At 38.7% G+C, this 16,303-nt stretch overlaps 1 gene segment (V, D, J or C); it reads right to left on the reverse strand.

Annotated features, from left to right (window-relative positions):
• Positions 1–248: 248 nt before the first annotated feature.
• Positions 249–16,303, reverse strand: part of LOC140613528 (T-cell receptor gamma chain C region 5/10-13-like) — a 43,317-nt gene continuing 27,262 nt past the window's right edge. Inside the window, 4 exon segments of the C gene segment in view lie at positions 249–391; positions 2,017–2,064; positions 11,828–11,940; positions 15,236–15,566. Coding sequence covers positions 249–391; positions 2,017–2,064; positions 11,828–11,940; positions 15,236–15,566 — 635 coding nt within the window.

The following is a 16,303-nucleotide window of genomic DNA, read 5'->3' on the forward strand; positions in this document are numbered from 1 at the left end:
TGATGAAGTCCCTGGAGATGGCCCCCTGTCCCCACCCCTGAGTCATAGCAGAATTTGTTCTTGCTGCAGAGTGAAAGTTTGTGTTTGCTCAGGGGTTTATAAACCCATTCTGCATTGTGACCCTACAAAGAAAGACACACGTGAAAGGAAATAACCCAATAATAGAAACAAAGCCTGACTAGATCCTCAGCAGACACTTAGAGGGACAAAAGACAATGGGAAAAAGTGGACCCTGGTGGCACCATGTGTTAGGAACTCTTCCCATTGCCATCAAGCACTGGTCTCCCAAGTAAACAGATGGTGATGATGATGGAGTACATCAGGCTCTTCAGGAGGAGGAGGAGGTAGGTGTAGTAGGCAGAGGTGTTCATGAGCTGCAGCTTCAGGGTGTCTAAAAGAAGTATTTTATTAATTTTACAGTTTTTAGAAAGGCCAAGACGTATTCTTTGGAGAGGGGTGACTGTATACATTTCTGATAACTTAGGTTGAAGTGACACTCTCACATCAGCACCACTGGGTAATAAATACCTACATCACCATCACCACCACAGAGACAACTCAGAATGGAGTTTGCAGGTCTAGTCAGTCAAAAATCTATGAAATTCCCCTAGCACATTCCAAAGTATTAAAAATTATATTGTCTTTATAATGAGTGAATCCAATGGGAATAAATGCATTGGTGATAAGTGACTTTTTTCACATTCATCCCCATCATGTCTTAAGAAGGAATAAGTGGCAATATCCATTAAGTACAAACTAAATGTCACTTATTTGAGAACTTTGCATGCAAAACTTAAATCTTATTTAATTTTTCATTAACTTCTGAGATAATTACTTTCATTCCCAATTTACAAATAAAGTAAGTAGAGAGAGAGGAGCCATTTGCCTGATTTCATACAACTAGTAAGTACTAGAATCCAGATTTCAATCCCAGCAACACAGCATTGAAGAACACTTTCTCAGTTGCTCTATAATTCTGCATCTCCACATGCAAGAAACAAAATAATTAAGCAAAAATATAAAGTTAGATGCTGCTGCTGCTGAAGATGATAATGATGTTACAGGTAATGGTCAGAGTCCAGAAGTCCCTAATATTGGCCTTGGAGGGTGTATCAGCAGGGCTATAACCAATGCTCCTCATCATTTCCTTTGTTCATTATGTGGGGAGAAAGAGCCAGGAGCTAGTACTTATGATGTAGCAGCTACAAGGGATGCCTAAGCTAGATATGATACGTATGCCATGTTATATCTTCTATAACTCAGGTAGGTGTTATTTGTGTCTATTTGGTATGTTCAGAAAATGCAAACAGTTTACCCTTACTTATTCACTGGATAATTAAAAGGTTAGAATCTAAGTCCAGTCTATGACACTTGAAGCCCTGCACTCGCAAACTCTCCCTATGTGCGCACCTGTCTCAGGGCCTTGGCCTTGGGATATAGAGGAAGAATAAAAACTAAGGTATAGACATGATTCATCTTGATTCAGATGGTCTGGGTTTCAGCCTCAGCTATTTCTCTATGGCATGGTGAAAATTTCATTTTAGCTCATTTCCTCATGTGTATAACAGGAATGAAATCTTTCAAAGTATTAAGAGAATTAAAGAAAACACACTCCCAGTGCAGCACAATGCCTTCTGTACAAGAACCTTTTAGTGTCAGTTCAGGTAATTAACTACCAGCAAAAACAAAGCTTAAAAATATAGAAGCAACATGAAAACATGTTTTTCTCAGTCAATAGAAACACTGGGCACAAAAGTGAATGAAATCCATTGTTGAAAGAACTCAGGGCATATCACTGCACCCCTAATTCATGGTCCTCTCACACCCAAACCAGAGTTTACTGTGTGAAGATGATCTGAGAATTGATGGATTGACATAAATATCACTCAGTCTATTTTGCAAGACCCAGCCATTCTGGGGTTTCTCCCTGAAGCCAGGGGAATTTGAAGTCTAAGTTGATCAGGAAGGAAAAATGCTACAGCATAACATAAAGGCAAACACAGACAAAAACTTAACGATTTTCATCATCCAGGAAAGCTTCTGTAGAGTTAATAGCAGTGAGTTCTAAAAGAAATGAGGACAAATATTATTCAGTAGTTCATATCTATTGTTTACCTTTGTTTTGTTGTGGATAGATGATAGATAGATAGATAGATAGATAGATAGATAGATAGATAGATAGATAATAGAATTTGTTGGCAGAGAGGAAGAGCCAATACAAATATGATTATCCCAATTCCAGAAATTTTTTGTTTGATTTTACATAATTTAGTAGATCAATTCACATATTGTATTTCTGCACATAAAGATGTTGCAGTTTGTGATTGATGCATTTTCCCTTTGTTTCCTCACAACTGTAATGCCTAGCATTATCTTGTTTTCCTTCTGTGCTCATATCTCATAGCACAGTGCCTGCTCCACAGTATTTTTTTCTATAAATACTATTGAATAGAAAAATAACCAGAAACGGTGGCTGCGGTCCAGTCCTCCGCACCCACTGCTCACATGAAGGGTTGCTACCAAAATGAATTTGTCTAACCCTAGAAGCCACAGTAGCACCTTTCCTGTTGGAAGGAGTCTGGTTTAGGTAAATTTCCTATCTAAGGTAAGAAGCAGCCCTGTCTTTTAAATCATGCGTGCCCCAGTATCCTCAACTTCTGCACATGATTTCCTGGACTGATGGTGTTGGAGGACCTGACAACAATACTAATGAAAGCCAATACCCATTGATTAAGTGTTATTGTGCCAGGGACTATGTGGAAATTCATAGGCATTATCTCATCTCACCTCCCCATAACATTCATATGAGCTGAATTTGGAGGATTCTATGTTACCCAGAAGTAAATAAGATTTAGAGAATCTATGTCCCTTGCTGAATAGCATACCAGTGATGATTGTCAGAGCCAGCACTGAAAGGATGATTGTGAGGGTGTTGATGAGCTAGAGCCTGTGGAAAGCACTTTGTAAAACAATCCATATAAGAAATAGTGAAAGGGAATAAAGGGGAAAGGAGAAAAAATGAATGGGAAATATCAGTGAGGGTGACAGCACATGAGAGACTTCTAACTCTGGGAAATGAACAAGGGGTAGTGGAAAGGGAGGTGGGTGGGGGGGTTGGGTGACTTAGTGACGGGCACTGAGGGGAGCACTTGATGGGATGAGCATTGGGTGTTATGCTATATGTTGGCAAATTGAACCCCAATAAATAAATAAATAAATAAATAAATAATCCATAGAAATCAAACATAATTCCACCGTTGTGACCTCTCAGATATCTCTGCCATATAATTGAATTAGTCTTAGCAAATGACCATTTTATCAAATAATCTCAGCCTTTCTTTTAAACTTTTTAAAGTTATTCTGTATGTTAGTAAATTGAACACCAATAAAAAAATAAAAAAATAAAAAATAAATAAAAAAAATAAATAAATAAAGTATTGTATATTTATTTGAGAGAGAGTGAGCATCAGCAATGGAAATGGGCAGAGGGAGAGCTAGAAACTGATTTGTAGCTGAGTAGGGAGCCCAACACATGGCTCAATCCCAGGACTTTGGAAACATGATCTGGGCCAAAGGCAGGCACTTAACTGACTAAGCTACTGATGCACCCCTAAAAGCTCAGCATTTCAATGCACTTGTTTGCAGGGATAGGTTGAAGGCCACATCCACACTGATAGCTGTCTGAATACATAAACTTGAGGTTAGGGTTGTATTTATCTACAGAGTAAAAAAAAAAACCAGAAACAAAAACAAAACAAAAAACCGCCTAACACACATACAAATGCAAAAATCCTTAATGATGATTGATCATGGATGCAGGAAGAGAGAGCTGTAAGGTTTTTTGGTTTATCCTTTTTCACCTCCTGTTATGTTGTCCATACAGACATGATACTGGTGTGCAATTTTATCCACTCCACACAATCTTATGTTGGTGTGCTCTTGAAAAATGGGTATGAGGTATAGTCTTTTGGGTAAATCCCAAGAAAGATAATGTTAATATAATTATGTTAAATGTTAAAATATCCTAAAGAGCTCACATTAAATTGCCCTAAGCATATCTTTCTTTTCCATACAGTGATTTTATTCATGATATTTGTACCTGAAACTGATGTAACACTGTAGGTTAACTAACTAAAAGCAAAATAGAAACTTCAAAATGGTACATAAAAATCTCTTTTCACCATGCATTGATTGATAAAAAGACAACAAAGTAACAATTTTCATAATTCAACTTGTATGTGTGTCCATGGTGCCCTTTTTCTGTCAAAGTTGGTCAAAGAGTTTGAGAAGATCAGTTTATCTCTGTTCAGAATCACTCACGGTTCTGTGCATTCATATATATATATATATATATATATATATATATATATATAAGCTTATATATATATAAGCTTTTATACAAAAAATTAAAACTTCCATGGACCAGCACTAGGTATCTGCTGTAGAATTCCAATAACAGAAGTGCCCTGTTTATTGCTGTGAGAAGACCTTGGAAGACATTCCTTTCAGAACTAACTGTGAAGTGAGGCACATCATTAACAAGAACACCTCCCTTATCACAATCATCGCCATGGAACTTACTATACTTTTTACTTTTCTTGTCACACTGGAAAAATCAAAACCTAACATGATACTTCAGCCCAATGGTTTCATTACATTTATGCCTTGCTCATTTGTCCCTCTCTGTTAGCTGTAGAAATAAACATTAAGGCTCTCTGTATAATTTGATTTTAGCTAGTTTTAGGAAAGAAAATAAATAAATACAATAAATATAGGAATAAATTCATCCATGTCATGTTTTCAACAGCATGTATTTTCACTGATGTAATTTCATTTGCTTTGCATCACATTTCTGGGGAAAGTAAAAGTAAATATTTAATCCTAATCTGATCATTGGACAAACTGAGAATCTATGAAATAAGAAAAATTCAACTGAGTATATTTTGGCTGTATTTTCAACCTGTTCATGAATCGGGCATCATCCCATCTAGCAAGTAGGAGGCAACTCCTAAGAGCTACAGGACAGAGGTATTTCAAGATAGAGAGGGAGAGAAAAAGAAATTATTAGCAAAAAATCCATTGTTTGAGGCAGGGTCAGTCTCATAAGGGGAGTAGAAAGGGCCAATCAGTAAACATCCTAGTGCTGACCAGAAAATTCCCATGTCCACTGGCTAAAGGTTCCAGTTCTGGCTGTTGAAACTGCAGTTGGGTAGCTATGAAGAGTTGGTTTACTGACTTGTGGCCTTAAGCTAAATGAGTATATTGTGAGCCTGTGGTTTCCTTTACAACAACCCTGCCTTTTGATCACATTCTCAGCTTAACCAAGAGAAGGGATCAAAATTGAAGGCATTCAGAATAATATCCAGTGCTCATCCCATCAAGTGTCCCCCTCAGTGCCCGTCACCCAGTCACCCCCACCCTGTTCATGTTCTGTCTGTATGTTGGCAAATTGAACACCAATAAAAAATAAATTTATTATTAAAAAAATTGAAGGCATTAACACTACTGTCAGAAACTGCTCTGAAAGGGGAGACAGAACATAAAGACTCCTAACTCTGGGAAACGAACTAGGGCTGGTGGAAGGGGAGGAGGGCCGGGGGTGGGGGTGAATGGGTGATGGGCACTGAGGGAGGCACTTGAAAGGATGAGCACTGAGTGTTATTCTGTATGTTGGCAAATTGAACACCAATAAAAATAAATTTATTATTAAAAAAAACTGCTCTGAAGTTTTCAACAGTTCCTGTTGTTCCTCTGGGTGGTATACACAGGTCTTGACCTTTTGCATAAGCCTTGTGATACTCAAGGATTATCAGTTTAACATTATAGTTTTTAGAGCTGGTCATACTTTTCATTCTTTTGTAATACCCCAGTCTAAAAAAATCATTTGCTTAGAAGTTACTGACTTAGAACTTGTATGTAAAACTTTTTTTTAAATAATCTTTTTTTTTAATTTTTATTTATTTATGATAGTCACAGAGAGAGAGAGAGAGAGAGAGAGAGAGAGAGAGGCAGAGACACAGGCAGAGGGAGAAGCAGCCTCCATGCACCGGGAGCCCGACGTGGGATTAGATCCCGGGTCTCCAGGATCGCGCCCTGGGCCAAAGGCAGGCGCCAAACCGCTGCGCCACCCAGGGATCCCCTAAAACTTTTGAGAGAACAAAATGCACCAGGAAGATTTTTATGATGCCTATAAACAGGATAATTCCCCAAGTTTTATGATGCCTATAAACAGGATAATGGGCACTGAGGGGGGCACTTGATGGGATGAGCACTGAGTGTTATATGTTGGCAAATCGAACTCCAATTGAAAAATATACATACATATAAAAAAATTCCCCATTTTGTAGGTACATTTTGATGCCATTGCCCCCAATAATCAAAGCAGTTAAAATTACATAAGTAAGAAAGACTGCTGAAGGAATCTTTCATTTAAGCCACATGGATTCCTGCCAAAGGTGTTAATCCTGGTGGCTTCTTGGTAGTCCCTATTTCTTGGGATGTAAATTTAGAAGAATCAACCAATGAGATGTCTTATTTACCTTGAGAAAATTTTACACCAGTGTTAGATTTTCTGCTAGCCTGAAATAAAATTAGCCTGCTTGCTCTAAATTCCAGAGGTTACACCTATGACAATGACATAGGAGATACAGGCCATTTCCAGAGTAAGGAAAGAAAAGAAGGAGAAAGAATTTCATATTTAATTAAAGTATGAAGTCCTGAAAGCCTGTTGAGGTGAAAGCAGTCTATTTGGGTGTCTGCTATTTGTACTTCACTCAGTTGTTTCAGAATCTCCTGTGTCTGGGTAGGACCTGGTGTCAGGTGGAGACATTTGTAGATGTGTGATGTGTACAAGGTTCAACCTTTAGTTTTACAGCAGGACCACTTGGTAACATCCCTCTTCTACTGGGATAGTTGAGGGTTATCTTCCTCTGATGTTTGGCTAAAACCCCTAATCAGCAGGCAGTAAACTGTGACCTGTAGGATCCTTTTAACTGTAATCTAAGAACATTTCCATAACCTGTTGATGACAGTCTTGAGCTACAGATATTGGAGACTTATACCAGCTGGTCAGACTAGCAGGCAGCACAAAGGATCAACAGAAGGTTGTACACTGAGACAATTCCAAGAGATTGTCAAGATTTTCCTAAAGGCCCCTTTGATTTGCCCAGTGAAGGAGGAGCCTTGGTCACTGGAGGTCACAGAAAGTGGGCCTCAAGGGGGAAACCCATTTTTGTGACAAGGGCACAGTGACAATGCACACTAAGTGGCAGTGGAATGAATTCCAGCTACAGGTGTCCAAAGGGTCCAGAATGATGAGCCATATAGTCTCTGGAGGCAAAAATATTTTTTACAGAATTATGGACTTGACACACTAAACATTGATGGTAAACTGTTTTTGTACTATTATAGAAGTTTTCGCACTGATTTCCCCTTATATTTTGAGTCATTTAAAATATCCAAAGGAGGGCAAAGGAATGATTAAAAAAAAAAAAAACTAAGAGAAATTAGTTTTGTCACGGAGTCTGGAAAAACCAAAGTGGCTGCGCTGGTTTTCCCTCAGACTTGACTCTTTGTTTAAAACACTGCCATGTTTACCCGCCTTCATTTCTCTGATTCAGAAGCAGAATGGTGCCATGTTACAAGGTCATCAGGATAACCAACTACTAACAATGGGGGGGGAGTTTTCTTGTAGAACCAGAATAGATATTATCTGCACGTACCACAATTTTACAAAATACAATATCTAGAAAACTTGGTGTGAAGTATTTTTTGACAATGCATTCCACGTAATCTGACATACCAAATAAGCCAAACAGTTTAACCAATCCAGTGAAATGCTCTAAGTCGAAGAGACTTAAGCAGACCAAAACTCCAAAGAGAATAAAGAAACATAAAAAGTCCAAAAAACCATTTATCCTTTTGGTGGGGAGAAAATCAAACTCCAATGCTGTACCAGCTTACTTTGGTTTAAAAATTCTTCATTCCAATCTTACTCAGTTCTGACCACACATGGCATTCCTCCCCAAACATCTCCTTTGTACAGACCTCTGCAACTTTCTCCTTTACACGCAGATTCTGTCCTGAGTTTACTGTCTTCAGACGACCCACCTCCCTTTAGGACAAAAATCCCCTTACCTCTCCCCCCAAAAAATATATTTCCATTCCTCATACATTTTCTTTTGAAAAAATACACATCTTAGTTTCTTTGCTTTCCAGGTTGTTTCTCTTATTATTTTAGTAGTCTGCATTACATATACTAGGATTCTTAACCACTAGAAACTTTCATATTTAAAGAAAGCTAGTCAATAAGCAGTTGTAAACAGTTTGTTAATTAGCATTCTTTAGATTGGAAAATTTATTAATATATTTCATAATTTCTAGAAATGTGTGCTTCTTCATAAAACAATCTTTCAGTAAAGCACCAAGCTTGACTATGAGTAGGTGTGAACTTATCTTCTGTTTCTATGCAACAAGGAAACAAAAGAAGATAAACCTGTGTTTAGTCACTAATATATTAGTATTTTATCTTGCTTGGAAATGATCTCGATATTGAATGAATATAATGAATGTATCTTAACACGGAAAACACAATTTTTTTAAGTTCCTCAAAAAATTTGGGAGATTATTTAAAACTTTAGCTAAAATTGTGTATTTTTTATATCTCGTTATCTGAGATTATCCACAAAAACATCATAGACAAGGGGTGAGAAGGGTGAAATAGGTGATGGAGATTAAAGGGTGCACTTGTCCTGATGGGCTCAGGTGATGTATCAAAGTGTTGAATCACCATATCGTACACATGAAACTAATATAATGTGCTGTGTTAATTAATTGGAATTAAATAAAAAGCGTAAAAATATCTTATTATCTTATGAAACATCAAAGTCCATCATTCTCCCAAGTTTTTTCCTGTAACATTTTGTAATGGAGATCACATCTACTTACTTGATCTTTAGTAAACCAGGCACATGAAATTTCTGATTTAGGTGCTGAGAAGGCAATACCAACATACCTATTATGCTTAAACCCACCAGAGAATATGTGCCCAGATCATGTAAAGTTGAAACACATTCAACTTAGTTTCTATCTTCCTGAGAGCTGTAGAATGCCTGATCCTTATAAGTGCTTATATTCAAACCAAGGAGCTCTTTACAAATTATTTTTGGCAAAACATCCAGGGAGAAAAATATCTCACATCGACAATATATATTTATGGACACACAGACTGGTGCAAGGACTGAGGACCACTAATATTTATGCAGACAATTTTAAGATTTGTATTTGTCTCAGGATTATCAAGGAGAATAGACTAGAGTGTAGGCACAAGAGCCCTTTAGCAGTTTATATTTTAAAAAGGCCAAAAAAAAAAAAAGGCCTGGTTTGTTTATTTCCCTCAGTATCAAGCTTTTGTGCGCTGGGTTTATGTTTTAAAGACATGATAAGATGTGTGACTTTAATGACAGACAGAAAATGCATGTTCCTCCAAGAAGCACTTTGCTTTCCTAAAGCCAGCCATTTATAAGCCCTTTTCCATAAATAGGAAAAGTTGGGAGATAGATAAAACAACGGGAGAACTTTGAGTTGCCTCAAGAGCTGCCTTTCTACTTCTGGTAAGATTGGTCAAGCCAGTTGCTCTCAAATTCTCAGACTTGTATTTACATGGAATGACATCATGGATTGATCCATCTAACCAAGTGCATGAGCTTCAATTTGTTTCCTTCTCTCTGGGGGCATAGTTTTAGTTTTAAGAATTTCTGACATATAGAGTAACCCCTTGTGTATTACCCGGGTCCCCAAGAGGGTGCAAAGGATACTACCCTCCAAATACTCAGAGTCTCTCACAGTGAGAGCCAAAGGAAGGAGCCAACAATCCGCCAAGTCGCAGGCAGGCAGAAAGTTAAGAGCAATTAGGCAGGATGACACAGGCAGGAAGGCAGGAATAACATCTGGGAGAGAAAAGATCACTAGCAATGGGTCTAGATTTAGAAAGGATGGCATAATGAGAAATTTTACTATCCCTGTGGACAAGGACTTTAGATAGAGATTCCACTAATAATCTTGTTAAGATTTCCACTCTTCCCTCTCCTATACCAGCTTTTCTAGGATCCTTTGCACAGAACCCAGTATTTACCAGAATTCCACGTGGCTGTTTAAGAGAATAAAGTACATAGCAATTTGCCCCTATGGACGGGGCTCATTTGGGGGCCCTCCTATGAAGGTAGATATGGAGGTGTCTGTAAAGCCATGAAATTGGCAGTCTTCTGTTTATGGCTGTGTAGTCTGTTCAGAGTGGAAAATCAATTCAGACTATAATGAGCGCTCAAAGGAGCCAAGAGGGGAGCAGAAGTTAGATCAGTTTTATAGTCTTCTGTTTTAGGTACTTCCTCCAACGTTAATCTTTCTTTCTATTTATTTATTTATTTATTTATTTATTTATTTATTTATTTATATTTATTTATTTATTTATTTTTATTGGTGTTCAATTTGCCAACATATAGCATAACACCCAGTGCTCATCCCGTCAAGTGCCCCCCTCAGTGCTCGTCCCCCAATCACCCCCACCCCCTGCCACCTCCCCTTCCATCACCTCTTGTTCGTTTCCCAGAGTTAGGAGTCTCTCGTGTTCTGTCTCCCTTTCTCATATTTCCCACACATTTTTTCTCCTTTCCCCTTTGTTCCCTTTCACTATTTTTCATATTTCCTAAATGAATGAGACCATATACTGTTTGTCCATCATTAATCTTTCATTAGCCTTTTGCAGTGAGTCTTTCAATGAAAGGACATTGGAATTGTCAACATTTTACAGGATTCTGTTTAATTAGGGAAACCTTGCTTTTAAGTGTACATCTTAATGATCTTATCTAATTCACAAGTTCCCCATTATGGACATATATTTCTAGGTTATCGTTGCCCTGACGGCTCACAGCAGTTTGGTAGGACACTAGCCTCAAATGGAGTTAATCCACACTCCAGCCATACCTGGATGCAAATGAGTGGTAGCCCACTTTCCTGTCTGGTAGTTTTGGGTCTCCAACCTGATTGTTACCAAGTTAATTCCTCAGGACACCAAAGAAGTTTTTAAGAGTTTGCATTTTGCTAGGTATCTTTAATCTGGGACTATAATTCTTAGATGAAAAATAAACAAGTATAACATAAGTAGTGCGCTTGACTCTTTAAGGATTCCATCAACTAAGACACTTGGATTCTTGATCAGAAAACTAACACCTAAAAGGGTTGTGTCCTGGAATTGGGGATTGTGCATATTTTGCAGTGTAGCTCCTTGCACAGAAGTTTTCTTGAGGTTGATGAGTGATCTAGTACTGATCCATCCCATTTCCTGACAACCTGTACTACCAGTGGTGTGTTCCTGAGGTAGCAAGTGCTCTAGCGGCCTCTAAATGCTTGACTCTTGCACGCCAATTTTTGTGTTTTTTCTACCTTTCTCTGTTAGCTGTAGCCTTTATCTACAGGAATAGTGACAATCAATTAGGTGCATGTTAGTGTATGAGCTGTAAGAGATGTTTCTGAGTTCTGATACAAGAAGACTCTGCGTGCACCACCAATTCTCCTGGAAACTTGCTGAGGTTTCTATCTTGGGCACTTAGTCTGAAAGGTTAGTTGGTTGGCTCTGGGCAGACCCTTCAGCCTGTTCAGTTGGACTCTGTGCAAATATCCAGCTCAATGGGGCTCAGAAAAGACATGGTAGTTTAACTTAACACGGGCATAATACTCTGGCAGCCTAAGCGGCCGTGCCCTGCCAAGCAAAACCAATTAGATTAGGAGGCAGAACACAAAGTGACTGGAGCTGAGAGCAGGAAGAACTCACCCACAGTGCTGGGGACAGGCCTGAAAGATCTTGAACTGGAAGGGTTCAAAGTTACCACCTCTGTGTTTTGCTTTGCCTCTGAATGCCCCGTGGGGTCCACATTGGATTCCATCCTTGCCAACAAATCTGTTAAAGATCAAAAATTCAACAAAGTAAATTTAAAGATCTAATGGCTCTATTAACCAATCAATTTAGGAAAGGACTACAGGGGAACAGAAGTTTTTAACAATTGAGAGAGCCTGGGAATTCTTAGCAAGCAATCCGTTGTTTTAGGCAAGGTTACTCTCCCAAGGGGAAGGGAATGGGTCAATCAGGAAGCTTCCTGGGGCTGACCAGGAAATTCCCATGTTGACTAAAGGTTACTCTTCTTGGGGTGGGAAGGTGAAATTGCCCTTAGGTTAGGTATTAAGTCCTGGTTTAGTGACTTGGGCCATAAGCCAAGTGTTGCCATTTGGGAATGGTGTTTTCAACACTCCAAGAACACAAACTCACTTCAGAAAGTTAGACTTGATATAGCAAAGCTCTTCACAGGTCTTGTTATGTGCTTGTTCCCCTCTGCTTAGAATGATGTTAATCACTAGCTCCTTTATGTGTAAGCTCTCTTTCACCATACACAAAGATAAACTCAAAATGGATGAAAGATCTAAATGTGAGACAAGATTCCATCAAAATCCTAGAGAAGAACACAGGCAACACCCTTTTTGAACTTGGCCACAGTAACTTCTTGCAAGATACATCCATGAAGGCAAAAGAAACAAAAGCAAAAATGAACTATTGGGACTTCATCAAGATAAGAAGCTTTTGCACAGCAAAGGATACAGTCAACAAAACTCAAAGACAACCTACAGAATGGGAGAAGATATTTGCAAATGACATATCAGATAAAGGGCTAGTTTCCAAGATCTATAAAGAACTTCTTAAACTCAACACCAAAGAAACAAACAATCCAATCATGAAATGGGCAAAAGACATGAAGAGAAATCTCACAGAGGAAGACATAGACATGGCCAACATGCACATGAGAAAATGCTCTGCATCACTTGCCATCAGGGAAATACAAATCAAAACCACAATGAGATACCCCCTCACACCAGTGAGAATGGGGCAAATTAACAAGGCAGGAAACCACAAATGTTGGAGAGGATGCGGAGAAAAGGGAACCCTCTTACACTGTTGGTGGGAATGTGAACTGGTGCAGCCACTCTGGAAAACTGTGTGGAGGTTCCTCAAAGAGTTAAAAATAGACCTGCCCTATGACCCAGCAATTGCACTGCTGGGGATTTACCCCAAAGATTCAGATGCAATGAAATGCCGGGACACCTGCACCCCGATGTTTATAGCAGCAATGGCCACAATAGCCAAACTGTGGAAGGAGCCTCGGTGTCCATCGAAAGATGAATGGATAAAGAAGATGTGGTTTATGTATACAATGGAATATTACTCAGCTATTAGAAATGACAAATACCCACCATTTGCTTCAACGTGGATGGAACTGGAGGGTATTATGCTGAGTGAAGTAAGTCAATCAGAGAAGGACAAACGGTGTATGTTCTCATTCATTTGGGGAATATAAATAATAGTGAAAGGGAATATAAGGGAAGGGAGAAGAAATGTGTGGGAAATATCAGAAAGGGAGATAGAATGTAAAGATTGCTAACTCTGGGAAACGAACTAGGGGTAGTAGAAGGGGAGGAGGGCGGGGGGTGGGAGTGAATGGGTGACGGGCACTGGGGGTTATTCTGTATGTATGTTGGTAAATTGAACACCAATAAAAAATAAAAAAAAAATTAAAAAAAGAATTTAAAAAAAAGAATGATGTTAATCACAAGTAAATCCAAAGTGATTCCTTCTTATGGTCTCTCTGGGGCCTTGGTCTGTGATGTCAAAGCCAAGACTTGACTTCTGAGTCAAGTGAGTTAGTAGATCATAGCAAGGCCGGGCACATTCAGCCATCTGCCCACACTGTCTACATATGACCAGTGTCTCCCCCAGTGAGGCTTCTTTGGGACACCATGCTTGAATCACAAGTGACCCTGATTGATTTGGAAAAGTATATTCACTTGACTGTAGTGATCCTCCTTGAGACCATAGTTCATCCTGCATCCTTTCCAGTCTGGCACATACTAGAATTGAAATAAATGTTTGCTGAGCACTTTTACCAATGGTAGGAATACATTCATCATGTAGAAAGGATGAATGTTTTTAGACCTTAGCATCACTCAGTCTTTACTTACTAAACTTCACCTTTATTCTTGTATATAAAATACAAATCTAGGGATCCCTGGGTGGCTCAGCGGTTTGGCGCCTGCCTTTGGCCCAGGGCGCGATCCTGGAGATCCGGGATCGAATCCCACATCGGGCTCCTGGTGCATGGAGCCTGCTTCTCCCTCTGCCTGTGTCTCTGCCTCTCTTTCTCTCTGTGTGACTATCATAAATAAATAAAAATTAAAAAAAATAAAATAAAATACAAATCTAAAAAACCCAGGATCATACTAAAATTTCAGTAGTCAAATTATTATTCCTGGTTAGCTGTGATCTGGCTCCAGCAAATGAAGAGCATTTTCTCTCCGACAACTCATTGTTGATGGGTGATACTTTGAATAGAGCAATAATTGTTCTTATTTCCTGATCAAGTAAAATCCTTAACAGTACACTCTGAGCATTTTTTTTTATGATAGTCACAGAGAGAGAGAGAGGCAGAGACACAGGCAGAGGGAGAAGCAGGCTCCATGCACCGGGAGCCCGATGTGGGATTCGATCCCGGGTCTCCAGGATCGCACCCTGGGCCAAAGGCAGGCGCTAAACCGCTGCGCCACCCAGGGATCCCCCACTCTGAGCATTTCTTGTGCACCAGGTAGCTAGGTGCTTTCACAGGTATTGTTTCATTTAATCCATTAAATGACTGCAAAAATAATCAGTATTATTAATATTTTGGATGTTAAACTGAGGCTTGAAAGGCTAAGTGAATTTGTCATTTTCTTTTTCTCTGTATATCTCAAAGCCCATACTGTTTTTTATAAAAACGAATTACATATTTATTTTGAGAGAAAGAGAGATCGAGAGAGATTGAGCACCAGGGAAGGGGCACAGGAAGAGATACTCAAGCAGACTCCATGTTGAGTGCAGAGCCCAATACTGTGATCATTCTCAGTACCCTGAGTCATGACTTGAGCTGAATGAAGAGTCAGATGCTCAGTTTACTGAGTCTCCCAGGTGCCCCCCAAACCCATACTATTTGCAGTCTATGGGAGAAATAGCAGGACATTCATGCTACCATGAAAGGCAACAACATTAGAAAAAAAATTTCTAATTGCTTATTTTCATATTTTCATTAATACTTAACAGAAAAGGTATGGTTTTCTCTTTGAAACCAGGGTTCTGGGAGCTTTTGTTCATGTTTATACGCACATACCTTTGTTTATTGAAGGAAAATCAATCTCTTGATTAACCCTTTCTTTATTCCTCTCATCTTTGACGATGCATTGGTGTTCTTTATCCAATGATTCCTCAGTCACGATCACCCAGCTGAATTTCATGTATGTGTCCTCAGTCTTCACGGTGTTTCCCTGCTGGGATTGCAGAATTGTTTTGACGTTCTTTTCTTTCCAATCTATCTTAAAAACATCAGGAATATTTTCCTCAAGATGACAAAGATATGTTCCAGCCTTATGGACTTTTATTTCAGCAATTGAAGGAAGAAAAATTGTGGGCTTGGGGGAAATGTCTTCAGGACTTTTATCTGTTGGAGACAATGGAATAACAAATAAAAGTTAAATAAAGAAACAGAAACATTTTATGGGTGGGAAATCAGCACATAGTAAATTAAAGGAAAAGTTGCAATAGGATTAGTAGGTATCATGGCCTTTCATCCACAGTGGGTTTTGAGGTGCTTATTTCCAGTTTCCATGTGAAAAAAGGTTGTAGAGGTTATGTAACTTGCCCAAACAAAGTCATAGCTATTAAGTGAAGGGTCCTGGATCAAAAAGTGGAATATTTTGACACAATACACAGTCACTTGTTTGAATGGGAATCTATCAAGTTTATCTTTAATTACAAATATGGATCTCATGTCCACTTGTGATACTGGAATTCTTCTCCTTGATTTCTGATTTTATAGAACATCTCATTATCACAATTAAACCACTGCAGGACTTTGTAGAAGGCAATGTGTAATGTTGCACCTCCAAATTACTTACAATGCCTTAAATTTAGAAACAAATGGCAATATTTCCAAAACTCCTATTTAAAAAATTTAAATGTTCAGAAATGTTCCTACAGTACCCTAATCAAGAAATACACTGGTCAGAGTTTTGTCTTGCTTTAGGAAATGTTAATTAAAAGTACATTTTATGTTGGAATTTTATTTGAAGTTGAAGCATAATTAAGATGACACCATATTATGAGTCTTAGCATCCCTCCTCAAAGTTGAATCTGCCCTACAAGCCTGCTAAACTTGCTATGGTATCCTTCAATTTT

The sequence above is a fragment of the Canis lupus genome, chromosome 21 (genome assembly GCF_048164855.1).
Source record: "Canis lupus baileyi chromosome 21, mCanLup2.hap1, whole genome shotgun sequence".
Lineage (NCBI taxonomy): Eukaryota > Metazoa > Chordata > Mammalia > Carnivora > Canidae > Canis > Canis lupus.